The following is a 27382-nucleotide window of genomic DNA, read 5'->3' on the forward strand; positions in this document are numbered from 1 at the left end:
ATGTGGCTAATTATGGGTTGGAGGGGCATTTTTGAAAAGATGAATGGAAATAGGGTTAGTTTTGAGGTGCGGGGTTCAAATCACCCAACTAGCCACACCTTGTTGTCTTCTTCCATTGTCCAGCTCATAATCCTAGCTGTTGTTTTCTCAAAAAAACATACCCACATGAAATCATTGATCCTCTCTCTCTCTCTCTCAAAGACCCAACCATCAAATCCTTCGACAACTACAAAAACCCATCTTGATCTCATACTTCTTTGCAAACTTTCATATATCCCCTCCATCTCTCTCTGAGCCTGTATTTGGAAAGCTCCCAAACCCAATAGCTCTGATCCTTATATATTTTCTGGGTAAGTGTCACTTTTACCTTTCGTATCAAGAACAAAAAGTTCCTATAAAAAAGGGCTTCTTTTCAGTTATTTCCTTGTATTCTTTTTCTCTGTTTTTTTTTCTTCCTAACCCAATTCCATGTTTGGATTGCAAGAATTTTATAAAAAATGTTTGGAAAGGGAAAAATATTCCTAAAAGTTCCTAGTTTTTTCACACATGAAAAAAGATAATTTAAACCAACCCTATTCAATTTTTTATTTTATATCCCTCTAAATTAACCATAATCATATCATTTCCTTCTAAATTGTGGAAAGAAACAATTTTTCTGATAAATTTTTTATGTCACACATGTTTTTCTTTCAATCCCTAAAAAATAAGGGAAAATGATATTGTGAATTAGTTTCTATTACTGATTTTTTCTCAGCTATTTGACAGAATGACAGATAAATGCTGTTGTACATTGCTTAATATAATGCAAATTTTCTTGAATAAGTAATAAATAAATAAATAATCCCACTTTCATTTCATCTCACCTCGAACTCTTTTATTAATATATTTATTTGACAAGTAAATATAAACAACCCATTTTCCAAAAAATCATAATCGTATTAAGTTAATTCTCATTTTTATTGTTCATCAGAAAGAAATCCTCCAAGCATATAAACTTTCATAATTGTACTAGCTTAATTATCATTTTTATTATTGCTCAACAGAAAGAAATTAATCCCAATTTCATCTCATCTCATCTCACCCCGAACTCATATATTCATATATTTTATTTTACACGAAAATATAAACAACCCATTTCCTATCATAATTGTATTAATTCAATTCTCATTTTTATTGCTCATCAGAAGGAAAATCTCCTAGCCCTAAAAGTTTTCATAATTGTACCAACTTATGAAAAAGAACTTAGTTATCATTTTTATTATTGTTCAACAGAAAAAAAATCCACCAAGCACTATAAATTTTCAAATTCGTGCTTAATTATCATTTTTATCATTGTTCAACTGAAAAAAAAAAAAATTCCTCCAAGCAAGATAAATTTTCAAATTTGTTCTTAATTATAATTTTTATTATTGTTCAACAGAAAGAAACTTTAGAAGAATTATAAATTTTTATAATTGTACTAACTTAATTATCATTTTTATTATTGTTAACAGCAAGAAAATCTCCTAGTACTAATTTTCTAGTACAAGATGAGGGAAATTCTCCATGTCCAAGCTGGACAATGTGGGAATCAAATCGGCGGCAAGTTTTGGGAGGTCGTGTGTGACGAACACGGCATCGATGCCACTGGAAATTACGTCGGAGATTCCCACCTTCAATTGGAGAGAGTGAATGTTTACTATAATGAAGCGAGTGGTGGACGTTACGTGCCTAGAGCTGTGTTAATGGATCTTGAGCCAGGGACCATGGATAGCTTGAGGACGGGGCCTTATGGTCAGATCTTTCGACCCGATAATTTTGTTTTTGGACAAAATGGAGCTGGAAACAATTGGGCTAAGGGGCATTACACCGAAGGAGCCGAATTGATAGATGCCGTTCTTGATGTTGTTCGCAAGGAAGCAGAGAATTGTGATTGCTTACAAGGTATATGTCTTTATTTACTAGAATTTTGTTTTTGTTTTAATCTTAAGTGAATTTTGTATGTCTTAATTTGATATGCATTTTTATAGATATTTTCTTATTTTTCTTTGTTTTTAATGGATATGTTATGCTCTACTTGATAGCAATGTTCCTTGATGTATGATAAACTATATAGCAACTAATATATTTTTTATCTCTCTGTGAATGTGGTTTTTTCTTCTTGATAGGATTTCAGATTTTCCATTCTTTGGATGATGTCTTAATGTTACTAATTTGAATTTTTTATGTGTTTATGTTGTATGGATTTCTATAGATATCTCCTATTTTCCTAACAACTATTCTCTGTTTTATCTCTGAGATTGTGATTTTTTTCCTTCTTGATAGGACCCCAAATTTTCCATTCTCTTGGGTGATGTGTTAATGTTTATACTTAGTTGAATTTGTTATGTGTTAATGTGGCATGGAATCCTATCAAGAAGCAAAAAACCACAACCACAGGGAGATGCAACAGAAAATAATTGCTAGGAAAAATAAAAGAAATATCTATAGAATATTTGCTATTCTCTTGGGTTATGTGTTAGTATTACTAACTTGAATTTTGTGTGTGTCAATGTGGTATAGATTTCTATAGATCTTTCCCTTATTTTCCCTCTGTTTTTATGGAGTATTATGCTCTAATAGATAGCAATGTGCATTGATGTATGACAGAAACTGTACATCAACTATTCTCTGATTTATCTTTCTGTGATTGTGTTCTTTGCTTCTTGATAGGATTTCAGATTTGCCATTCTCTTGGGTGATGTGTTAATGTTACTAACTTGAATTTTTTTTATGTATTAATGTGGAATGGATATCTATAGATATTACTCTTCTTTTCCCTCTGCTTTTTATGGATGTGTTATTCTCTACCAGATACAACTATTTTCTGTTTTATCTCTGTTTGATTGTGTTCTTTGATTCTTGATAGGATTCCAGATTTGCCATTCTCTTGGGGGTGGAACTGGGTCTGGGATGGGAACTCTGCTCATATCAAAGATCAGGGAAGAATACCCAGATAGGATGATGTTGACCTTCTCTGTTTTTCCTTCACCTAAGGTCTCTGATACAGTGGTGGAGCCATACAATGCAACCCTCTCTGTTCATCAGCTCGTAGAGAACGCCGACGAATGCATGGTTCTAGACAATGAAGCCCTCTATGACATCTGCTTCAGGACCCTCAAGCTCACAAACCCCAGCTGTAAGTTTTCATATGATCTTGTTAATAATATCCACTTTAATCCCCTTTGAGAATAAAGTGCTAAATTGATTCACAAAATGAACATAATACCGTCCATACTTTCACAAGTGCAATCTTGTCCTGAATTATATAAAAATTAGGGGATTAATTCTAATTTTCAGGTTTAAGAGTGTCACTTCAATTCCCTTGAGAATAAATTGTTAAATTTATTTACAAAATGAACATAATACCCTCCATAGTTCCTTTACTTTTGGAATCCAAATATTTCATCTCTTTCAGAAGTGTAATTTCCCCCCCTGAATTATGTAAAAACTAGGATCGCAAGAGTTCGGTTCGAAGTTGGTCTTTTTTGGTTTTTTGGGTATGATGAGGAATGTAAAGGGAAATAGTTCTTTTTTGATAGTTTTTAATTATCTTATGGGCTTTGGAGCTCTCCCCTTAGCCGCCATATGATGTAGTCATGGGGGACTCCGGGTTCCTACTTCATGTTTATCTTGTATGATACATCAATGTTTATATATATATACTTGTCAATTTTATTTTATTTTTATTTTTTAAAAAAAGAAAAAAGCCTAGGGGTCCTAGTTCTAATTTTTCAGGTTTAAGAGTGTTTTTTTTGTTCCAACAATATAGATTGGTCATTGGCACTTGTTGATTAAAACCCCTATGGTTAGATGAGAATTGTACAACAATCAATGCTATATTATTCTACTAACAATCTCAATTGGGACTTATTCATTATAACCCCTATCTTTTGATGAGAATTGTACAACAATCAATGCCATACTTACAATATAGATTGTTCATTGGGGATTGCTCATAAAAACCCCTATGTTTGAATTAGAATTGTACAACAATCAATGCTATATTAATCTACTAACAATCTCAATGGGGACTCGTTCATAAAAACATTTATGGTTAGATGAGAATTGTACAACAATCAATGCTATATTATTCTACTATCAATCCCAATGGGAACTTGTTCATAAAAACCTTTATGGTTAGATAAGAATTGCACAACAATCAATGCTAATCTACTAACAATCTCAATTCTAAGATTAATCATATGATCTCATCTTCTTCACCTACAGTTGGTGATCTAAACCACTTAATCTCGACCACCATGAGTGGTGTAACATGTTGCCTCCGGTTCCCCGGTCAGCTCAACTCCGACCTTCGAAAACTCGCTGTCAACCTCATCCCCTTCCCACGCCTCCACTTCTTCATGGTTGGCTTTGCACCCCTCACCTCCCGTGGCTCCCAACAATACCGCGCCCTCACCATCCCCGAACTCACTCAACAAATGTGGGATGCCAAGAACATGATGTGTGCCGCCGATCCTCGGCATGGCCGCTACCTCACCGCCTCTGCCATGTTTCGTGGCAAGATGAGTACTAAAGAGGTCGACGAACAAATGATCAATGTACAAAACAAGAACTCTTCATATTTCGTCGAATGGATACCTAACAATGTCAAGTCTAGTGTTTGTGACATTCCCCCTACCGGACTTTCAATGTCCTCTACTTTCATGGGGAATTCTACTTCAATTCAAGAAATGTTCAGACGGGTCTCGGAGCAATTCACTGTAATGTTTAGGAGGAAGGCATTTTTGCATTGGTACACCGGCGAGGGAATGGATGAGATGGAGTTCACAGAGGCTGAAAGTAATATGAACGATTTGGTGTCAGAGTATCAGCAATACCAGGAGGCGGTGGTCGAAGAGGAAGGAGACTATGTCGAGGAGGCGGAGGAGGAGAATTAATGGTGATTTTCTAGTAAGAAAATGTGTTTGGAGAAGCTTGATTGTGCTTAGTAATAAGGTAATCAATGTGCTACTTGTCTAGCCTCTGATTAACCCTATTTATGAGTGTTATTTTGGAAGGGATTTGTATGTGATTGATTATTTTGTTAAGGAATGTATATGTGGAGGATTTAAATTTATTATTGCTTATTCATGTATTTGTTGGATAAAAGATTTGTATTATGAATATCATTTAGGGTCTCTTTGGATGCCAAAATATTGGTCTTTGTTTGCAAATAAGATTGTTTTAATCTAGTCTTATTTGTCAAAGGGGACAATAAGGACTTTTGGTTCCATTTGTCAAATGGGACGATAAGGGCTCTTCAAAAGCCCTTAACTATAGAGTAAAGGGCTCTTTGGAAATTATAGACTTAAGGGCATTTTGGAAGCCCTTAACTGTGGAATTAAGGGCTCTTCGCAAGCCCTAAGCCCTTAACTATAGAGTTAAAGGGCTTATATACTTAATGACTTTTTGGAAGCCTTTAACTATAGAATTAAGGGCTCTTTTAAAGCCCTTAGCCCTTAATTATAGATTTAAGGCCGCTTTGGAATCCCTATAGACTTCGGGCTTTTGGGAAGCCCTTAACTATATAATTAAGAGCTCTTCATAAGCCCTTAATTATAGATTACTGATGTTACTAACCTCATTTTAAGAATTTTCATCCCAATTTTTGTATATCTTCCTAAAAATGGCTGCATTTTCATCTTTTTTTCTTCATTTTCTGGATATGACATACAGAAGGAGATGGAAATGTTGAGAAAGGGTTTGGAAATATCATTTTCCTCTATAAATTATAGGGTAATGATATTGCTACCTCCATTTTCAGCCATGTCATATATACTTCAAATCCATATGCATATTTAAGATTATGAGCAATGATAGATACAAGGGAGCCCTTGCATAAAAAGCGGCAAAAGGGCTCTTCATTGGATCCACATCATTTTCATTTACATTTTAAAATCGGTTGAAAAAGAAAAATCAGTTACATTTGATGACGTGGATCCAATCATGAGCCCTTTTTCGGCTCTTTATGCAAGGGCGCCCTTGTATAAATCATTCCTCATAAGATTATATATGCAAATAATTTTTAAAGCTATCCAAAGAGGCCCTTAGTTTGGTGATAGATTTTCTTCAATTTTCCACCATCATCTCCATTCTCTCAATGTCAACATGATCTAGACCGTTCCATAGTACAGGTCCCACATAATGCGAAATTGCACCGATCGAGCAATCCTACCCATCGATCTGGGAAATTCTGATCAATCGTATGCAGAAATGAACACCTTAAAGGCCATTTTTTCATCATGTTTGATTAAAAACTAAAGGTTTAGAATCATTCCATGAGGGCAGGGACCAAGAGCAAGTCCAGATTTTTTTATGGCCAACAATATTCATAGTCCCGATCATTTTCCATATGTCAGTGGGCCCATGCTGATTATTATTATTTTTGAGTCGAAAATAATGCTCGTTGAAAAAAAATTTAATTATATTAATAGCGGGCCCCATGGTTTAGAATATGATAAATGCACATTTAGGGCCTGTTTGGATACCTCATATTCTCTATTTGGATTTGGAATTGAGTTTTGAATACAAAATGACTAGGTACACCAGTTCAAGTTGAGGGGGAGAGAGGGGAAGAGGGTACTTCCTACTGGAGGGGAGAGGTTGATGAGCAAAAGGGTGAAGGAAACTTCCAGATTTTTTTCACTGTTGGTCGCTGATTTGGAAATCAAAGGATCCGGATCCAAATCACAACACAAAATGGGCTGCAAATGTGAGAAATCCAAATCAAAATCTTCTTGGCATCCAAACGGGCCCTTATTTCATTGGAAATAACACCGAGCGAAAGTTCAAAGGGGTCGGTCACTTATTCAATGATCCAAGCCGCTCATCTGGAGGTGGCCATGACTTACAATGCTCTTATATTGAACTAGTTATATAGTGTCCTTTAATTTCAAATTTTAAAATTGAGATTTTCTTAATGAATTTGTGGTCAGGACTTTTTTCTTTCTAATTATCAACAAACCCAAGGGCCATTTGGTACATGGTGTTTTTGGTTTCGTGTGTTTATAGTAGGTAAATAAAATAAGTGTTGCTTTTAAACAACAAAGGGGGTCCATAGCTCAGTGGTAGAGCATTTGACTGCAGATCAAGAGGTCACCGGTTCGAACCCGGTTGGGCCCTTTTTTATGTTATTTGTTTTTTTCTTATTTCCACGACCCCTTCCTTTCATGGTTAGATTCTCTCTCTCGGTCTCTGGGGCCTCATCAAATGAATAAGACAAAATCTGAGCCCATGCCTTCTGCGATTGTCGCTAGCAAAACCATAAAAAATAGTAGATTAAGTGCCCAATTTGGTCAAGTGGGGTAAGATCAAACTTGGTAAATCAATTCATACAGATATAACTAGATTAGGTCTGTCTTCAGATTTGGTACCACTAATTGAAGTTATGATCTGAATGCAAAATGAGGGACTTCAGATAAAACAGGAATTTTTCGACCGGATTATTTACAAAGATATTATAAGTTGGAATGCTATGATCAGCTGCGCGTATTAAAATCTAACCCTATGATTTTTAAAATGGCGATAAAATTAGAGGATGGGTTCGCCCAAGGCCTCAATCCTAACCGAATCTGAAATTAAATAGTGTTGGCTTTCCCGATCCTAACCCAACCCCAGAAAATGCCAACCCAACCCGAGCTAAAACCGGCTTGAACCCGTCGGGTTCAGCAGACCCAAGTTGCACCATGAGGGAAACCTTTAAAGGCTATATTGTAAGTCTTGGACTTGGTTCAGATCATAGTTAGCAAAATTTCGTTTAAAATGGCGTTTTTTCCCCGAAAAAATGTGTTTTATTGGTATGCTATTTAAAACTCCGTTTTAAACACATTTTCTAGGCCAACTTTCCAATTTTACCCTCACCATATTTTGCAAATGACAAAATTCTAAACTCATTTTCTTGTGTTTATGTTTTTTTTACTAAGTTATTTTGAACCAATACCGTATTAAACTGGAATTTTTGCCTATACTATCATGAGGCATGTATTCAAAGGGAAATGATATCAGCACAACCATGTTTTAATAATTGCACTAACTCAGCTTGTCTTTTCTTTTCGAATTGGCTTGTGAGCATGGTTTTATTTCGGCCGAAATGTCACTTTTCCGAAATGGTGTTTTATTTCAGGCGAAATTTCGTTTTTTTCCAAAATTTCAACCCAAAAACCTATTTTTTTATTATTTTAATATTTGACCGAAATTTCAGTAATTTCAGCCGAAATTTAATATTGAATAAAATAGGCGTCTTTTTTTTTTGTACCGGATTTCGACCGAAATTTTGAAATTTCATGGGTCCGAAACCGGTACCGAAACTGAAATTGTAAACCATGCTTGTGGGAGCCTTTTGAGAACTGTTATAATCTCTGACAGCTCCTTAAATAATAAAAGAAAAGACGGGTTAGTGCAATTATTAAAACTGATTTCTGCTTATTTGGTTTTCAAAGGGATTTTCAGAGGAAAGGTAAATTCATGGAGTGACATGATTTATGGGATTGGAACATGCATATTTTTTTTTATCGTACAGTGAAATATTAAGAAAAAAATAAACAGAGAAGGAACATGTTGTAGGATCATGTGACCATCTGCCCTCGATCGATAGCCGCGATGAATGGGCAAATAATCTTCGTTCTCTCTTTGTACGCATATTACATGCATATTTTTATCATATTTTAATATAAGATTCTAAATCAATTTATTGCATGTGACCATATGTCCTTGACAGATAGCCATGATGAATGGGCAAATAATCTTCATTCACCATATTACATGCATATTTTTTATATAAGATTTTAAATCAATTTATTGCATGCATAATCATGTGAAAAATAATTTAATATAAGATTTTAAAACGATTTATTGTATGATCATGTGCATTAGCAGGATTGATGGTGTGGGGACATCATTAGATCAACCCCACCGAGGGATGATGGTAGAAGAGACAATGGTGTTGTGAAATGTGACTTGTTATCACAAGAGATTTTATATGGTGTGTGGCTGTATCGTCGAGTATTTTTCAAAAAAACTATTGTATGCCCCACTTCATAAGATGATCCAAACCGTTCATTAGTTGGGCCACAACGTGTATAGCCTGTGCTTCAAAAATCATTTCCATAGGATGATCCTAACCCACCTGTAGTTTGTTCTTCAACTCTGACTCTGAGGTCGGAGGTTCAATCCCAGCTTACAATATAGCCTTCATAATATGCCATAATGAGAATAAGATGCCAATTCCATTGCCTGATTCCAGCAATCCAAACACAATCTAAGGGTATGAAGGTGGTCTCTATTCCCCCCACCCCGTTTTAACCACTGTTTGGTTGCACATTTAGAATTGAAATTGGGATTCCGCGCACCCTCATTCGGCTTAACCGAAAACACACGGCCCAAGTACAACTTCAGCTAAGAGCTGAACACACATGCAGTTCTGGGGTCAAGCAGAACCCAAAGGTTAGTCTAGCAAGTTTATTATCCCAAGGGCCTGTTTGTTTAGATTGTGACAACCAATGGTGCAGCCCCCAACTGATTATTGGACCCAAATTTAGTGCAATTTTCGTTCCAATAATCAGTTGGGGCTCCACGATCGTTTGTCATAATCTAAAACAAACAGGGACCAAGAGTTCCTGGGCACAAATTTTCAACATTTCATAGGCAATTTAGGAAATAAGGTCAAGGTTGTTTTGTTAATCTCTGATAAATTGCACACATACCAATTTAATTGAATGAAAATAGTATTTCTTAACTGTGATCTGCTTACAAACTTCATGAGCTCAATTAGCAGAAAAATCAAGAGCACTCCACAAACAGTAAAACTATATATATGGCATAATTTACAATCACAATGAATACAACCTACTGGTAAAAATTCATAACCATCCACAGCTTCCTTTGATAAGTGACAGAAAATAAATACACTAAACATACTGACAAATGCATAGGTTTTTTTTTTCTTGTATCTGTTCTGTAAAAGGGATCCTGAAATTATCATTCTCGAAAAAAAGGGATCCTGAAATTGCCTCATAACCCAGAATCAGCAGCATTAGTGAGAGGGACATATATCCTCCAAACTGAAACAAGTAACAAAAGATTAGAAGCAGAATTTTTTTGGCTACTGATATTCCTACTACCATGTTTTGATAATGGGACAAACTCACCTTGTCTTTTATTATTTAACCAGCAGTCAAAAAGTTCTCAGCTGCCAATTAAAGAAGAAAAGACAAGGGGAGATTGTCCGATTATCAAAACATGGTTGTGGGAATATCAGTAGCCTTTTTTCTACAGGAAATTATTTTAATATGAGAGACCATCACCTTTTCCCTAAGAACTCGATGATATCTGTAGTGAGGGTTGCCCGTTTCTTATTTGCAAAAGCAAGTGATGCAGCCTTCCTTAGCAGTGCGGAGCCAGCTATGCACCCCAAAACCATTGGATTCTGGACCCTTAACAATTATAAAACAGAATCAAACAATTGTCAAAATGGGATATTGTGCAAGGGATGTAAAGCAAAGCATAGCAATGAGTAACAACATCGGTGAGGGAAGAAAGATTTGAGGTAAAACAGAGAACCTGTCATTTGACTCTTCTTCTGCAGCCGATGTTTGCCAACGTGCCCAAGATGAAAATACAGCAACACTGGTATATTACAAATGAAATTTGATTCTCAAAATAAAAATAATTCAATGTAAGTTCAGAAACTTAATATTTTTATTTATTTTTTATTTATTTTTTATTTTTTACTCTTCAAAAAGAAAACTTATGTTACAAATTACTGAATTGTCCTTAGATTTCAAATATCATATGTGGTGGCATGGAAGAGGAAGATGCAATAATGAATCGATTAGGCAATAGATCAGCACTTAGTTACTGGAAATAAATAAATAAAACTGTGAGTCTTCGAAAAATTAAATTCTAGTTTAGGGCTTGGTGGAGGACAGTAGTTAGTTTAAGGAGTGAATGGGTTGTGACGATGTCAATGAACACTTTTATTAATATCAATAATGAAATTTTATATCCAGTTTCCCTGGAGCAACATATACAACAACCCATGTATATGCTTGACATTGACATCTGTTTATACCCGAGTTATGCAGGACCCTTGGAATAGAAAGAACAACTTAATATTAATCTCATTGATATGGGAAAAACAGAACCTATTTCTCACTTGTTTTTCCCTATTTCTCAGTTATTCAATCATTCAGGACCAGATTGGCTGCATGAAAAATTAAGGAAATAAATGACTTGAGTGTTCTCAAGAAAAATCATAGGCTTGTATTGAGAAGAAATAAATTAAGGAAATACATGTTTTTATTTTTTGAAAGCTACGAGAACAAATAAACATTTGATAGTTTAACTATGAGTTGTATAACCATCAGCCAAAGTTATAAGCTTAGAAAGTTACAAGAAACCGCATGTACTAAAGTACCTTCCAGAAAGGATATCACCTTGACCACCACAACGCCGGGGAGATCCATATATGCTCACCTCACTGACTGCATAAAGGAATGAATTGTAAAACACATCCTATTCTATGTTAGCATATAACTCAATTAGGGTCTGACCGAAAATTATGAATAACAGACACAAGTTAATGGCTTGATTAGTATAATAGCCCTTGAAACAAGTGAGATGCTGAATTACAGCATTAGAAGAATAATAATCTGATCGCCTAATCAAAAACCTGTTTCGCCATCACTGATAAGATCAGATTTCCCTTTCTGTAGTATGGTGGGACCACCAATTCTGGCCAAACAGAGAAGCTACTAGTTGTCAGTAGACACTCACGGAAGACTGAGGAAAAAACAAAAACAGGCAAAAAATACCCTCTTGCAAGTGACAGTAATTGCTCTGGAGCATCTTGGTCATTCACTTCGCATTCTAGCACTGTTTGAATGAGGCGCTTATACTCGTTCACGTTTGGAGTAAGGACAGCTAAAGGATACCCTCTAACGAGTTCAAGATTGTTGGTGACGAGGAAAAGACCATCCTGTACAATGTGGATACATACTATTCAGAAATTCACATATTGAAATGTGAATCAAAACAAAGAAGATAATGATCAACTGCTTCTTTTGACTTCTATATAAATAATCGTAGTTAAACTCGTGCAATTTGTGAATGACATACCCCGTCAACGACAAGGGGGATATTTGAGTTTCGTGCAAGTCTCATGATTTCACTCACACAATCCTGGAGAAGCAAAGCAATGGGTTATGGACCTTTTTTTCTAAAGATGACAACTAAAATAGGGCATGCAAAACATAGAACCACACATACAAAGACCGTACAGAACATAGAATGTATAAAAATAATCATCTATTGGAGTAGAAATGGAAAAAACTAGGATACAAAGGAAAAAAGTCGAATCAGTTTATACTGTATTAGAGTTGGAATAAATGAATATGTCACAGATGGGGGAAAAATAAAAGACCTTGTACATTCATGGGCTAACAGTATAGAGCCTGCATTCATGTATACAGTATAAATTCTAAATCTGCACTGCAGTTGCCCTCATAATTGCACGATAAATATTGGCTACTGATATTCGCACTACCATATTTTGATAATGGGGTGAACTCACCCTGTCTTTTATTATTTAACGAGCTTTCAAAGGCTTTTACAATTCCCCAAAAGCTCTCAGCAGCCAAGTAAAAAAAAGGAAAGACAAGGTGAGTTCATCCCATAATCAAAACACCGTAGTGCAATATCAGTAGCCTAATATAATGGAGAATGATATTTACAACACCCCCGCCCCCCCCCCCCCCCCCCCTCGGCCTTTCCATCCCTTTTTGTTTGTATTTTCGTCATTATCGGGAAAAGACAAATTCAAATTTATTCAAGGATGCAAGAATTTGTATTATTCAGCTCACCTACTTCAACGAGAAGAGAAACCCAAGGTAAAAGCACTTAAACTATTTTTATGTCATAAAAACGCACCAGAAGAAATGGGTCTCTTCCCAGGCCTGGACCAACAACAAGGCAATCAAATCTTTCCATCCATTTAGCAATTTCACCAAGAACTCTATTAGAAACCAATGCTTTGTCGTCATCCCTGAACAAATTCTTTCATATGAATCAGCATCAAACTAGTATATTAAATTAAGATATCAAATTTTGATTGCAAATGTCACCTTATGCTATATGATTCTTCTAGAATAGGGTGCACAATTAACTCAGGACTGTAGCCTTTTATCACCGTTGAAGCATCTTTTGTACAGAAAACATGTGATAAGTCTGCACCCTGCATAATATATAGTAGAGACTATTAAAAACCTCACCTATAAAGAGGCCAATTCCGAAGCAGATACTTTCGATAAACCCAAGGAGCGCAGAATTAGTAGTAGCGCAGAAGATTCCTCATGTTTTGGTAAGTTCTTATGTGTTCTAACTTGTTTATGACCATCTCAAAATCTCAGTCATCTGATTTCTACCTTATATTAATAAGGCTGTGTTTTCATTCAAAAGAATAAAAACCTATAAATACACATGATTAGATAAAAATTTTACTAGGTGTAATTAGCCACATATGTACCACAAATAAGATAATAGTTTGAACTTTGAAACTTGAAAATGAAAGGGCATAAGAAAAACAAAAGTTGCACGGTACTAACGATTTTTAAGGCTGATATAGCTGCAAAATATGGAGCACCGGTGTATTCACGACATCCACCAATAACAGCTATCTTCCCTGCAGAACAACTTGCGTGGTTAATGGATTGGTGGGAAAAAGTTAAAGTTACATGATCATAAAAACAAGAAAAAATGTGGCACATCAGAACATCATATTCTCGAAGGTAATGGAATGCATTAGCCATTATTTCCACAAAACAAGCAACTATGAGCAGAACACGTCCAGGAATAGTAGTTCCAGTTCCCAACAGTTTCTTCTAATCAGAGCCTTTTTTCTTCATTTCCTTCTCTTATCTTTTTTCAACTGGGCAGCAGAAGAATGCAGTGATTTGAAAATTTATTTCCCTGAGGCGAAAAACTTAAAAAGCGTGGGAACTTATGTTAGTTTTTGTTCTTACATCAGGCAAAATTTTCTTTTCTTTTTTCCTTTTTCCCAATTGGGTAGCAGAGGAATGTGGATTATTGAAAAAAAGAAGAAGGGCAGGCATTTCCGCTGTACCATGAGTTGGAGATAAATTTTTCTAAAGGATTCATTAGCCAACCCAACTAGTTTGGGACAAAGGTTGAGTTGAGCATGGTTTTACATTTCGGCCGAAACGAAATCGTTTCGGCCAAAATATTTCGGTTTCGGCACAAACCGAAATGAAATTCACATGAAGTCATTTTTTTACAAGATTTCGCCGAAATTTTACCAAAATTTCACCGAAATTCTGAAATTTCGCCAAAATGTCGCCGAAAACAGAAATTTCATTTTTGGACTTTTTTACAAAATTTCCACCGAAATTTTAAAAATGTACACCGAAATGTTATAATTTCCACCGCAATTTATGAAATTTCCACTGAAGTAGCTGAAATTTCAACCGAAATCGCCGAAATTGACACTGAAATTTTATACATTTCGGTCGAAATTAAAAAAAACAAACAGAATCATAATCATATTTTTACATGATTTCAGCCGAAATTTCTGCTGGGCGGTGGCCAAAACCGACACCAAAACCGAAATTTAAAACTTCGGAGTTGAGAGAGTTGAGAGAGTTGAGCGTATGAAATATCATATCTACACTCAACAAGAAATCCGAGTCTCCCTCAATCTCACTATTAGACTAAGGAAATAATTTCACATGGCATTAGAGCAATTCCGACATGAAACAAGGGCAAGGATTTGATCTTTGTGATAAGGATAATTTGTTCACTTATCTCATCTCCCATTGCTTCTTTTCTTTCTCTCTTCTTCTAAATTATCTTTCAGAACCTTAAATCATCTTTTCTTTTTCTCTTCTTCTAAATTATCTTTCAAAACCCTGAATCATCTTCCAAACTCTAGAACTTCAAGATGATAATTTCATATACTACTCGAAATAGAACTCTATCCACTCCCATCAAGGCAGCTCTATCCAGTCTCTTAATTTATTTCATGTTCGTTTTCAAATTCTTGTGGGAGTAGGGAAGGAAAGGAGGAAGGTAAAACCCTCACACACCTTGTGAATTGAGATTATTGCCTACCAAAGAGAAGTGGAGGGCTGGGTATCGGTAACTTGTGGCTAAGAATAAACCTCTTCTTGGCAAATAATTATAGAAGTTCGAGGGAAATCGGGAGGCACTTTGAAGAAACATTTTTGCAAGTACTGGATTAGTGGATACCTCCAATCATTATTCTTTACATCCAGTGCCATAACATTGACTTGAAAATCTCGGACGTAGACCAGGGTAACGGCCGTTTTTGTACGGTAACTGATCTTTTATAAACACCTTCGTGGATTCTCAATCCTGAGGCGATTTGAGCCAATTCATTAGCCTCATCATTCTGGAATCTAGGGATGAACCTAATTGTTACATCTGCAAGCAAATTACTTTATGAGACTGTTAGCCATCATATTATACCGAATTAGAGCTTCACTAGAGCATTTGTATTCACCCCCGAGTTGCTTAATTACTAGTTGAGAGTCTCCAATGATCTCAACATGAGTGACACCCATTTCTAGTAATATCTCTGGGCAAATTATCAATGCTTCGTATTTGGTCTGATTATTTGAGCAGTCAGAATCCAATTAAAATGAAAATTGAGTCATTCTAACACTGAGGGCGACAATTGAGATTCCGGTTCTCAAAGCTTCATCGGTATGGGATCCATCAAACCTTAGGATCCAAGGCTCTAGACCGATGACTCCAATATTGATGTTTTTCACCTCATCTGGTTCAATTTCTAAACAAGGGTGATCGGCTAAGAAAACGGACCCTTAATCTAAATTTGGGGCACGCATTGGATACAAGTTCAGACAGCTTGTAGAGTCAGTCTGGAGAGATATCATGCATTATAAGTACAATTTCCTAGAAGGAATGAGGTTCAAGGTATACTCGGGCAACAAAATTAGATTCTGGTTTGATAAGTGGTGCTCACAATCGCCTTTGAAGGATCTCCTCTCGGATTTATTTAAAGTGGCAGTCAATAAGGATGTGGTTGTAAAAGATTATTATGAATGGAGAGGTGATTCAATAGTGTGGAAGCCTGCTTTAGAAGAAACTTTTTTGACAGGGACATTCCATCAGTGGCAAGGCTAATGGGGTTGCTTGAAGCGTATTATAAAAAGAGGTCAGGCGAGGACAGTTGATCGTTTGCAAAAGCGGCATATGCTGATTGTTGATCATTGTGTCCTTTGCATTAAGACCGGGGAATCAGTGGACCATAAGTTCATTCATTGTAAATTGGCTAGACAAGTGTGGAGCTTCATATTGAGGCAATTTGGCATCTCATTGGGGGGGGGTGTTCCTTGGAGGAAAAAAAGGCAAGATCCTTTGGAACACATCCCTGCTTTCAACTCTATAAGTTCTTTGGAAAGAGAGGAATAACCGAACTTTCACAGGATTCGTCAAGAGCTTGTCTTTTCTCCATATTAAAGTGATTGCCCTTTCCATATCTTGGGCAAAGATAGTTCCTGCCACGGAAGCAGGATTCTTCCCTAGTTGTGGGGAACCTCGATTCCCGGGTTCTTGGATTCGAAACGAGAATCTTCTTGAATCCTAAAAAACTGGGAATCCAGGTTCGGATTCGCCGGAAACCCGATTCTCACTTTTGGGAATCACGATTTATGATTCCCTGGAAACCTGATTCCTACTTTTTTGGGAACTGCGGTGTAATGTTATGTGAAACGCGATTTCCCTACGATTCTCCGGAGATTCCCTGGCGACGCCCAATTCCCCAGCGATTCCCTGACAATTCCCCGGTGACTCTCTGGCGACTTTACGATTCCCGCTTCCGACCATCCCGGGAGTCTCTGATTCCCGCTCTGGCAACTTTGGTTCCTGCCTTCAAATTTGTGTCTGTCTTTTATCTTTGGAATGGGTGAAGGGAAATATGCTTTAACATCGAGCGACGTCAGACCCCTGAGCAGGCGTGGGAGCCTCTTGCTCCGAGTCTTTATTTAAGCTAAACTTCGATGGGTCTAGTTTGGGAAACCCAGGGCCTGCAAGGATTGGAGACGTGCTTAGAAATGAGCAGGGTTTAGTGAAATGGGCTTTCTCAAGGCCTATTGGTAGTACATGTTAAATTATATAAGATTTAATAACACTTTCTCCAACAGCTTAAGCTTTTGGACTAACTGGTTGTTTCACATGGAATCAGAGCCCTAAGTTTGTGGTGCCCTAGGGACCACCATAGAAGCCAATTCCTTGGCTTTTTCCTCCTCTTTCTCTCCCTTCACCTTCCCTCACCTCTTCACTCCCTCACTCCCCAAACCCTAACCCAAACCAATCCAAAACCCAAGCTCCTCCTCCAACCCGCCGCCTCCCTTCCTCGCCTCTCAACCCGACGCCTCCCACCCTCTCTTCTCTCCACCCAGCACCCATTCCCGCCGCCTCCTCCCCTTTCCTGACACCCGAACCCTCCCTCCTCCATTCCATTCCTAACTCGACCCTCTCTCCACCACTATGACCCTAACCGACCTTCCCTCCTTCCAAACCCTAACCCGACCCTCCCTCCTCCACGTTTTCCAACCATACCCAAATCCTCATCTCTAAAACTCTAATCCTCATCTCTAATATTCATATATAATCCCTCTTTTACAACTTCTCCCCTACACCCCTCACTCTAAATCCTTCCCCTCTTTTTTATTTTGCTCTGCATCGCCTTCCCTACCCTCACATCCCTAATCCCACCTCCAAGCAACCCTCTTGTTCATTTATTTTCCTAAATCTTATACACCCTGTTCTGTGCACCTTACATCTGCCAGTCTTCCCGAGGTCTCTACACCATCCTCCTCAGGCTCAGTTGCACAAGATGATTCTTTACTCGTCTCCAGGGCTGAGTATGATGAGCTTTTGCGCATGCGTGAGCGCAACTGACTGCTTACTGCCACTTCTGCATAGCCAGGTAGTTCCCCTTCCAGTCTCCTTACTACATCCAACTCTTGGCTTATTGATTTCAGGGCCTCTAACCATATGACGGGTAATTCTGCTTCTCTTGGTTCTTTTAAGCCCTTCCATTCTGCTTCTCATACGATTAATCAGGCTGATTGGACCACTAGACTCATATCTGGTATTGGTGGTATCTCTCCTTATTCCGGTATTACATTATCGTCAGTTCTTTGTGTTCCTAAGTCGCCATTTAATTTACTTTCTGTAAGTCAAATAACGAAAATCTTAATTGTTGTCTCTTTCTTTCCTTCTTATTGTGTTTTTCAGGATCTCTTGACTGGGAAGACGATTGGTTCGGATCGTGAGGTGGATTGTCTCTATCGCCTTGATTATGATCCCTCTTGTGTCGTTTTGCATAGTTCAGTCAATCCCTATCGGTGGTACTATCGTCTCGGCCATCCCTCCGTCCAGAAGCTTTGGGCGACTTGGTGGTATCTCTCCTCATTCCGGTCTTACATTATCGTCGGTTCTTTGTATTCCTAAGTCGCCATTTAATTTACTTTATGTTAGTCAAATAACAAAATATCTTAACCGTTGTCTTTTTTTTCCTTCTTATTGTGTTTTTCAGGATCTCTTGACTGACGATTGGTTCGGTTCGTGAGGGGATGGTTTCTATCGCCTTAATTGTGGTCCCTCTTGTGTCGTTTTGCATAGTTTAGTCAATCCTTATCAGTGGCACTGTGTCTCGGCCATCCCTCCGTCAAGAAGCTTCATCAGTCGCCCTTTATTTCTCGTCTTGTTACTTCATTTCAGTGCGAGTCACGTGAACTTGGAAAGCACCATCGTGTGTCATTTCCATCTAGAGTTGTTAGTCGAGTCTCTAGTCCTTTTGCTTGAGTGCATTACGATGTATGGGGTCCCCCCCGGATCATGTCTATGTTTTGATTCAAATACTTTGTCATTTTTTTATGATTTTTCCTGTATGACCTTGTTATTTCTTCTTAAAGATCGATATGAGGTGTAAACTGCTTTTCGGCAATTTCATGCTGAGGTTACTAATCAATTTAATTGCTCTCTTAAATGTTTACGCATTGATAATGCTAGGGAATACTTTTCCGTCTCTAATGGCTTTCTCAGGAATTTTTAACTACTCATGGTATTGTGCATCAGTCCTCTTGTGCATACACCTCTCAACAAAATAGTGTATCCAAGAGGAAACTGCAGTATTTGCTTGATATTATTGCCTGCACTCTTCTGTTTCAAATGGGGTTCCCAAAGCCTATTGGAGCGATGCCATCCTCACGTCTTGTTACTTAGCTAATCGGCTTCCTTATTTCATGTTAGAATGTAGATCCTCGTTCTCTGTCGTACATCCCCAGCGGGATTCCTTTCCCCTGCTTCCACGGGTTTTTGGCTATGTCTGCTTTGTCCATAACCTGTATCCTAGCTTAGATAAGTTGGATCCTCGGGCTGAGAAATGTGTCTTTTTGGGGACTCTCGTGCCCAGAAAGGTTATTGATGTTACAGTCCTCGGTCGTGCCGGTTGTTTGTTTCCACCTTTGTCACATTCTTTGAGTCCATGTCTTTCGTTACCTCTCCCAATGAGGGTGTTGCACCAGACTCTTGGGTTCCTCTTCCCGTTCTACCTGAGCCTTTGGAACCCACTTCCTCCTCCAGCCCCTACGAAGGTATATCAGCATCGTCCGAGGCCAGATGTCCATCACACTACGCCCGAGGCATCGTCTTCCCAGCCGGACATACCTCCTACTTCTTAGGTACCTCGTATTCTTCTCCTGTTGTACCTGTGGATTCCCCTATTGCTTCCCATACTCGTTTTACTACTCCCCATCATATTTTTAATTTTGTGTCATATGATAATCTCACCCTCGTGTTTCGTAGTTTTGTGTCTTCTTTGTCTTCTATTTCATTGTTGTAGTCTGTGGCAGAGGCCCTCGCTCATCCAGGTTGGCGTGCAGCTATGGATCTTGAGATGGGTGCCCTTCAGGCCAATCATACTTGGTATTTTGTCTCTCTCTCTCTCTCTCTTTCATGGTGCTCAGCCCGTGGGCTGTCGTTAAGTTTTCTCCATAAAGATCTAAATCATATGCTAGATGACCAACAATGGGAGTTACTGACCCACGAGTATACCAAAAAGCAGTCAGGAAGCTGACTTATCTTACCATCGCCCGTACAGACATTGCCTATGTTGTGAGTATTGTTATAGATGTATGCACTCCCCACAGTCTCCACGTTTGGAAGTAGTTCTTAGGATATTGTGATATCTTATAGGAGCACCTGGCAAATGTGTTCTCTATGCCAAAAGTGGACACAAGATCGTAGTACGGTACGCAGACACAAGTTGAGCTGGCTCATGACCATAGATCTACTTGTGGTTATTGCACATTCATCGAAGGTAACTTAATTACTTGAAAAAGCAAGAAATAAACGAGGTTGAAAACAAAGCTATAGCTACATGCAAGCTTATGTGGCTCCAAACACTTGTAAGAGAAATAGAAATGAAAGTCGATGGTCCTATAAAGCACTATTGAAACAACTATGCAGCGATTCATATCACCTCTAACCAATAATTCTATGAGAGAATGAAACATATAAAGGTTGATTGCCACTTTGTGCGAGCAAAGGTGGAAGCTTGCTGACATTCTCACCAAAGTTGTTCCCAAAAGTCATCTACAAATGGTTCTTGGCAAGCTGAAGATGATTGAAATGTGCAAGCTAGCCTGAAGGGGGGAAGAGGTGAAAGACACTTCATGTTTTCTACATATGGTATCTCTTCTATTTCATGTCACTTGAAGTTAGGAGTACTATTGTCTATGTAATCTTTTACTTAAAGTGAATAAAATATAACATGCCCCACGAAGGGTGTAGACCCTCATTCCCACAAACTTCTTCATTCATTCACTCATTCTTCTTATTCTTCTTACCTATTAATATTATCAAGTTTTTTTACTACACCATCTTACACACACGCGCTCAAGGAGGAAGAGAAGTCCATTGACCATCTGTTCGCACATTGCAAGATGACCACCACATGTTTGAATTTTGATGGATGCTCCATGAGCAATCCAGGCCTAGTAGGGATGGAAGGGATCATTAGAGGTGAGAACACAAATGTTATTCGTTCTTTCCCCGGTCAAATGAATAGAACAGACTCCAACAAGGCAGATATAAAGGCATTAATTGCTGGTTTGAAAATTTTCAAGAGGGAGCTCAATAGAATTTATGGAACTCCAATCATTACAGGGGATTCTTCTTATGTGATTGCATAGGCTGAGGGTAGAAGAATAAGACCCTGGAGAATAGCTTTATTCATTGATGAAATTGTGGATCTATGTAGAATGCCTCGTTCTTTCTCTTGTGTCCCTAGAAGTGCTAACAATTTCACAGGTAATTTGGCTAAATTCTGACGTGCTTAGAGAGATACTTTATGATGGGCAACTAGTGCCTCCAATGTCATTTTTTCCTTTATGTGAATACAATTGTTATCTTTCCTAAAAAGAGTTAAAAGTCACCATAATTTCATATAATAAAAAATAATCAAATCCCTAAAATTACATGCCAAATAAAGCCATGTGAACCATTTTCTCTTCTTTAAGGATGCTCTTGCATCAAAAGCTGAGCACATCCTACTTCTCAGCAAACACTTTCAGTTTGTTATTGGATTATTCCATGTAGCATGTGGGGCATGCCTCGAACAGAAAAATAAGAAGCATGTAGCGAGAAACTCAAATCAAAGTTCAAACTAAACTGCCATAGTATGCAGCTGGAGCTATACTAAAATTTCGAGCAAGTTGAATTCATTTCCTCCATATCTAGCATAGAAAAAAACAACAGGGACCAGATCAATACTACTCATAATACAAATTGAAACTCACCTGCCTGTCCTTTATGTCGAGTTGGATCAAGTGGAGGAGTAATTCTTCTTAAAACACTCTCAGCGTCAGCCTCTAAAGCAGTTCCACTAACACATCTAGTTCCCATCATCCTTTCCTTTTGTATTCGATCGTGGTATCCAGTCAAAGACCTTATCAAGAATTGTTGTCTCCTAAGAACAGCTGACGAAACCAACATGTAATTTTTCGGGCTACTCGAGGTGGACAAAGGATTCATGTCATGTTTAATCAATGGACTGGTAAGGGCATAAGCCCCGTCAATTCAACCTGTTCAACATACCACCACTTATAATTAATGAAATTCTCCAAGCTTCAACATCTTGTGAAAGAGAGGATCTTGACAAAGACAAATTTACTGCATGCTTTCATGTGGGCAAAAGAATCAGCTTAAAGTAAGAATTTATCAATTTTAATTGTTCTTCTGATTGATGGTATGAATGAAAAACTGGACTATAGACTTAATTCCTTTGTAGCACTATGTTACATGCCTATATGGGTCCCACTGGAGTGGAATATATCAGATCTTCTAAGATCTGATCAATGGATTACTTGGATTGTAGATTAGGCACATAATGTAGATTAGGCAACTGGGGTTGATTTAGATATTAGTCAGTATTAGGTTAATCTTTGTTTAGTTATTTCCATTCTTATCACAGGGTTTTTTTTTTTTATGTTTATCGCTTTGAGTGTCGTTAATATTTCCAGTCTTATAACAAGGTTTTTTTTATGTTTATCGCTTTGAGTGTCGTTAATATTTCCAGTCTTATCACAATGTTTTTTTATGTTTATCGCTTTGAGTGTTTTATATTAACACTCATTCGCTTCTCTGTAATTCAATGAAGAAAACTATCCCAGAAATTGTGTTTTTGCACGCAAAGGGCTGACCCTTCCCTTGAAGTGGGTCAAGAGGCCAATCTTCCCTCTAAGAAGATCAGTCACATTGTGAGCCGAATTGGGTTCCTAAGACACTGGGACTGAATTATCAAAAGGGAGCTGATATTTGCACCCCCTTGTTTTTAAAGATACACCCACTTTGTGGGTATCTATAAAAACAGCTTAAAATAAGAATTTATCAATTTCAATAGTTCTTTTGATTGAAGATGTGAATGAAGAAATGGACTAAATGCCCAATTCATTTGGGGGCACTAGAATTGAATTATCATAAGGGAGCTGATATTTGCACCCCACTCCCTTGTTTTTTATAAATAAAGCCACTTTCATTTTTTTTCTTCTTAAATTTCCATTGCTGGAGCTAGGGTATGGGATTGGTTTTCTTCTCATTTAGAAAAAATAGGGTCCAGAACAGGCCAACCTTACTTTTGTCTCAAACCCTAAGTCCAATTCTAGTTGTAAATACATGGAAATGCGTAGAGTGTAAGATCCAAGGAGGAAACAACTACATAGAAAATCTACAGCCAGCTAAAAAAGAAACATTAAAAAATTTAAAGGATTGGAGAAATTAGGGTTGCACAACATTTGCACAAATTGATCACGAGAACTAACATCAAACACCAATCGGAAACTTTTCAGAAATCGCTCAACTTCGGAGATGGAGAAAGAGAAAATGGATGGGATGATGGGTATGTGTTTACATGACCCTTCATCATATAATTTCTCTGGGAAAAGAAGGCTCAAACTGCTCCGTTCACTCGTCGGGAAAGGAAAGGAAAGGGAAGGAATCTGAAATGGCAAAATGGAAAAGAAAGGAAAAGAAACATGACAGAAAACCTACCAGATGAGTGTTTTGTTGCCAAGAAACCTGACAGAAACTAACAAAACTAACAGAAAATACAGAAAGATGTGTTCAATTGCACAGAAACTCAACATAAACATTCCAAACATCATGTAAAACATAAACTGTGATAGTCCTATCACAAAATGGGCCCACATAGTAGCTACGGAACAAATGTGACCAAAATAAGTAGGTCTAATATATAGTTTACAACCTATAGTTCAAAAATAAGGAAACTACAACAATGAAAAGAAGAAAAATGGCCATGACAATGAAACATGGTAAAGTCCATGGTGTAGGGGAAGCCTGGAGAGGTGACAAGAGAAAGGCTATGAAATCTTCAGATTAGTACCTCAGTTGTGACTCTCAGATGTGTGAATAATGTGCCAATTTTGGATTTCCATTATGATTCAACCATGAAGATAATTGCCACAACTTAGTCTTTTAACATGATGATCAAAGAAGCCACAGATACAAATACAAAGGATAAGTGCCACTCTCTGCAGTTACCGCCACCAATTCATAGCGCCTCAAATAGGAGAGGTCACAGTTTTAAAGTATTTACCATATTAGCCTCCCACTTAACACTAGCTTGATCATCACAACCTTGAATTCTGTTCACACTTCATGTGATTTTTGAGCCATACTCCAGGAAATCATTTAGGCCACGTTTGGATACTAGCAAGATTTAGATTTGGATTTAGTTGATATTTTGAACTAGATCAGATCCTTAGAATTTCCAAATCAGTTACAACAGTGCAAAATATTCCAATTTTCAAATCTTTTCTGCGAGACATTATTTGGAAATCAATATTTGTGGCAACTTCCGTCACTCTCTGTCTCTCTTTCTCTCTCTTAAAACATGATCATGAAGATGATTGATGTGTTTTGTATCCAAAACTCAAATCCAAATCAAAATACAAAATGCAAGAGCTTTATGAACTCATCATAAATCCCTGGGAAACATTAGGCATTCCATCAACAATTACAGAGTGACTTTTAGATCAGATCTGGGCTATTATTAAGAGAGAAAAAAAAATCTACATCTAATGAATTAATAAAATGTCAGGGAGAGGAATGCCATCTAAAAATCTGGGTTTGGGTTTCTAAAAATCTTCATCTAGAGAGAGAGAGAGAGAGAGAGAGAGAGAGAGAGAGGCGTACCTGAAGTTTCTCCACAACGACAGCGATCAGAGGAAGGGGAAGAGAAGGGGCAGAGTTGAGAGGTGGTCTTCGCTATAAACGTCGGGGAAAACGACGGAAAAGTGGGATTCTCCCCTGCTCACAGGAAGAAAAGTCTCACAAAACCCCATCCCAACCCTACCTGAGCCTTGGGTTGAGGACTTGAGGATGTCAACCCTAACCCAACCTGCCTCCAAATTGGGTCAGTTTGAGTTCGGGTTGAGTCGGGTTCATCTCTGGCCAAATAGAAAAAATACAAGGAAAAAAGCATAATCCTAGAAAAACTTGAGAAAACTAGAGGATAGAGATTGGGTTCGGGTTGGGTCAGGTTGCCAAGGCCTCAATCCTATCCCAATCCGAAATTAAATCGGGTTGGCTTTTCCTAGCCCTAACCCAACCTGAGAAAATGCCAACCCAAGCCAAGCCAAAATCGGGTTGAGCCCGACCCAAGTTGCACCCTTAATTCTATTTAGAGAAGCAAAGATGAACTGAGTGACTGATCCTCCGGTGACCTTTGTAGGAACTCTTATTACAGACGGACTCTTAGTTCTTTCTTTTGAAAGAAAGTTGTAATGGCGTTTCAGATTTTTCTTGTTCAAAACTATTGAATATATGACCTAATGATGCTTTGTTAATAGTATGTGATTCTTAGTATCGGTGGTCTATTTTGAGCTTGATCAAGAGATTTCAAACCGCTCCTATGGATTTCTACGTAGTATTTCTTCATTTTTATACTAAAAACGTATTGATTGTGTTCCTTTGGGGTCCCTCTTTTCATCGTGTCACAGTTTTCTGCTCCTTAGCTTAGATATGGAGATAATGGGTAAAAATTTGAATTTGGAAAGTAGTAAACTTTGATTCTTGGCACCAATTCTTCCCTATGTTTTGATGGTCTCTCTCTTAAAACATGATCATGAAGATGATTGATGTGTTTTGTATCCAAAACTCAAATCCAAATCAAAATACAAAATGCAAGAGCTTTATGAACTCATCATAAATCCCTGGGAAACATTAGGCATTCCATCAACAATTACAGAGTGACTTTCAGATCAGATCTGGGCTATTATTAAGAGAGAGAGAAAAAATCTCCATCTAATAAATTAATAAAATGTCAGGGAGAGGAATGCCATCTAAAAATCTGGGTTTGTGTTTCTAAAAATCTTCATCTAGAGAGAGAGAGAGAGAGAGACGTACCTGAAGTTTCTCCACAACGACAGCGATCAGAGGAAGGGGAAGAGAAGGGGCAGCGTTGAGAGGTGGTCTTCTCTATAAACATCGGGGCAAAAGACGGAAAAGTGGGATTCTCCCCTGCTCACAGGAAGAAAATTCTCATAAGAAACTGCGCATAAACCCAATTAATTTTCTTTAATTTCCATTTACGATGCGGCCCAACAAATGAACGGTTTGGATCATCCTATGAAGTGGGCCCCACTGTATTTTTTGAAAAAAATACTGAACTTTATGCCCCACACACCGTATAATATCTCCCTAACCACAGGCAGCCCACATCCTAAGGCTCTGCTCACTTGTTTTCCCGGGAAAGCAAAGGAATCTGACGTGGCAAAATAGAAAGGAAAGGAAAAGAAACTGTGATTTTCTCATGCTTTCTCGTTGTTCACTTGCCCAGAAAGGGAGGGAAAATATGCAGGAAAGTTATTTTCTCGCTGTTCACTTACCCAGAAGAAAGCAAGGAAAAATATGCAGAAATCCAAATTTTAAGCAGTTGGGGAACCAAGATGGGTCCTACCAACTGGTTGTCTAGATCCAAATAAGGAGGGCTACCTCTGCATAAACTAATGGCTAAAATGTAAAAAAAAGAATTTTAAAGGCACAGGCACAGATCAAGAAATCAACCCAGAACCCAAAAGAACAATCAAGAAATTAACAGTAAATACATCCACAGAATCACAAGCACAAATCAACAATAAATAAATTTAGTTTCCCAGGTCAAAAAAGAGAGCTCGAAAGAGAATAATTCAATAAAATATCAATATCAAAAGAAATTACAATCAGTTGCTTCCTTCCCATAAAGCAGAAAAAGAAGGGCAAACTCGATCTCAAGAACTGATAACCTACCAAATACTAAAAAAACAAAATTCAGGATAAGAACCCAACAGGCAAAGACACCATAACCACAGTCACAACCATTGAAAGAAGACTCCCACAGCCACCACGAACCACCAACATCCACCCACGACCACCAACACATCCATACCCAAAACATCCATACACCAACAACCACCCACATAATTATATAGTATTGCCATTGCAAACAGAAATCCCCCAAAATCAGCCATAAAAACCATTGCAAAAAAGAAAAGAAAAATCCTTAACAACCCATTGTAAATAGAAAAATAGCATAAAAATGAAGAGAAAAATAAGGATGAAACACTTGACTTCTTAAACATCACCATATCAATTCATGTTCTTCTTAACTGCATACTCCAAAATTATTTTCATGATTAACATGCCTAAACAAACTTGTAAAAATCATCATATGCCCAAATAAGCAATAAAAAAGACATGCACCGAAGAGGGTTTCATCGATTCAGGAATAAAGAAAGAAACA

At 37.7% G+C, this 27382-nt stretch overlaps 2 protein-coding genes and 1 non-coding gene across 4 annotated transcripts in view; 2 read left to right on the forward strand and 1 right to left on the reverse strand.

Moving 5' to 3' along the window:
- The first annotated feature begins 1476 nt into the window (after nt 1-1476).
- On the forward strand, nt 1477-5159 carry LOC143882240 (tubulin beta-1 chain-like). The gene is made up of 3 exons (XM_077385733.1): nt 1477-1923; nt 2888-3157; nt 4249-5159. The coding sequence occupies exons 1-3, from the start codon at nt 1530-1532 to the stop codon at nt 4917-4919; spliced, it is 1335 nt and encodes a 444-aa protein (XP_077241848.1). The 5' UTR covers nt 1477-1529; the 3' UTR covers nt 4920-5159.
- A 1912-nt stretch (nt 5160-7071) lies between these two features.
- TRNAC-GCA (transfer RNA cysteine (anticodon GCA)) lies at nt 7072-7143 on the forward strand. The gene has a single exon. It is a non-coding gene; the product is annotated as a tRNA-Cys (tRNA).
- Nucleotides 7144-9806: 2663 nt separating this feature from the next.
- The window catches only part of LOC143882241 (pfkB-like carbohydrate kinase family protein), a 30542-nt gene continuing 12966 nt past the window's right edge, over nt 9807-27382 (reverse strand). Inside the window, exons 2-13 of one of the 2 annotated variants that reach the window (XM_077385735.1) lie at nt 26008-26121; nt 21882-22166; nt 13620-13696; nt 13140-13249; nt 12946-13060; nt 12136-12198; nt 11832-11995; nt 11690-11751; nt 11435-11501; nt 10579-10644; nt 10323-10451; nt 9807-10079 (exon numbers count right to left, since the gene is read on the reverse strand). In XM_077385735.1, the coding sequence (XP_077241850.1) occupies nt 10052-10079; nt 10323-10451; nt 10579-10644; nt 11435-11501; nt 11690-11751; nt 11832-11995; nt 12136-12198; nt 12946-13060; nt 13140-13249; nt 13620-13696; nt 21882-22116 (1116 nt within the window). In that variant the 5' untranslated portion in view covers nt 22117-22166; nt 26008-26121 and the 3' untranslated portion in view covers nt 9807-10051. Of the gene's footprint in view, nt 10080-10322; nt 10452-10578; nt 10645-11434; nt 11502-11689; nt 11752-11831; nt 11996-12135; nt 12199-12945; nt 13061-13139; nt 13250-13619; nt 13697-21881; nt 22167-24795; nt 24953-26007; nt 26122-27382 lie in introns of those variants that run through there. The other variant, XM_077385734.1, reaches the window with a different exon arrangement.

This window comes from Tasmannia lanceolata, unplaced genomic scaffold (assembly GCF_043159265.1).
Source record: "Tasmannia lanceolata isolate RefF3 unplaced genomic scaffold, GAP_Taslan_0.1 ptg000007l, whole genome shotgun sequence".
Classification (NCBI taxonomy): domain Eukaryota; kingdom Viridiplantae; phylum Streptophyta; class Magnoliopsida; order Canellales; family Winteraceae; genus Tasmannia; species Tasmannia lanceolata.

What these genes read in the sequence shown, in the direction of transcription:
- LOC143882240 (XM_077385733.1), top strand. Translation starts at nt 1,530, where the DNA reads ATGAGGGAAATTCTCCATGTCCAAGCTGGACAATGTGGGAATCAAATC. An exon ending in GAATTGTGATTGCTTACAAG is followed by an intron (nt 1,924 to 2,887) that starts GTATATGTCTTT and finishes GATTCTTGATAG; the next exon opens with GATTCCAGATTTGCCATTCT. An exon ending in CAAGCTCACAAACCCCAGCT is followed by an intron (nt 3,158 to 4,248) that starts GTAAGTTTTCAT and finishes CTTCACCTACAG; the next exon opens with TTGGTGATCTAAACCACTTA.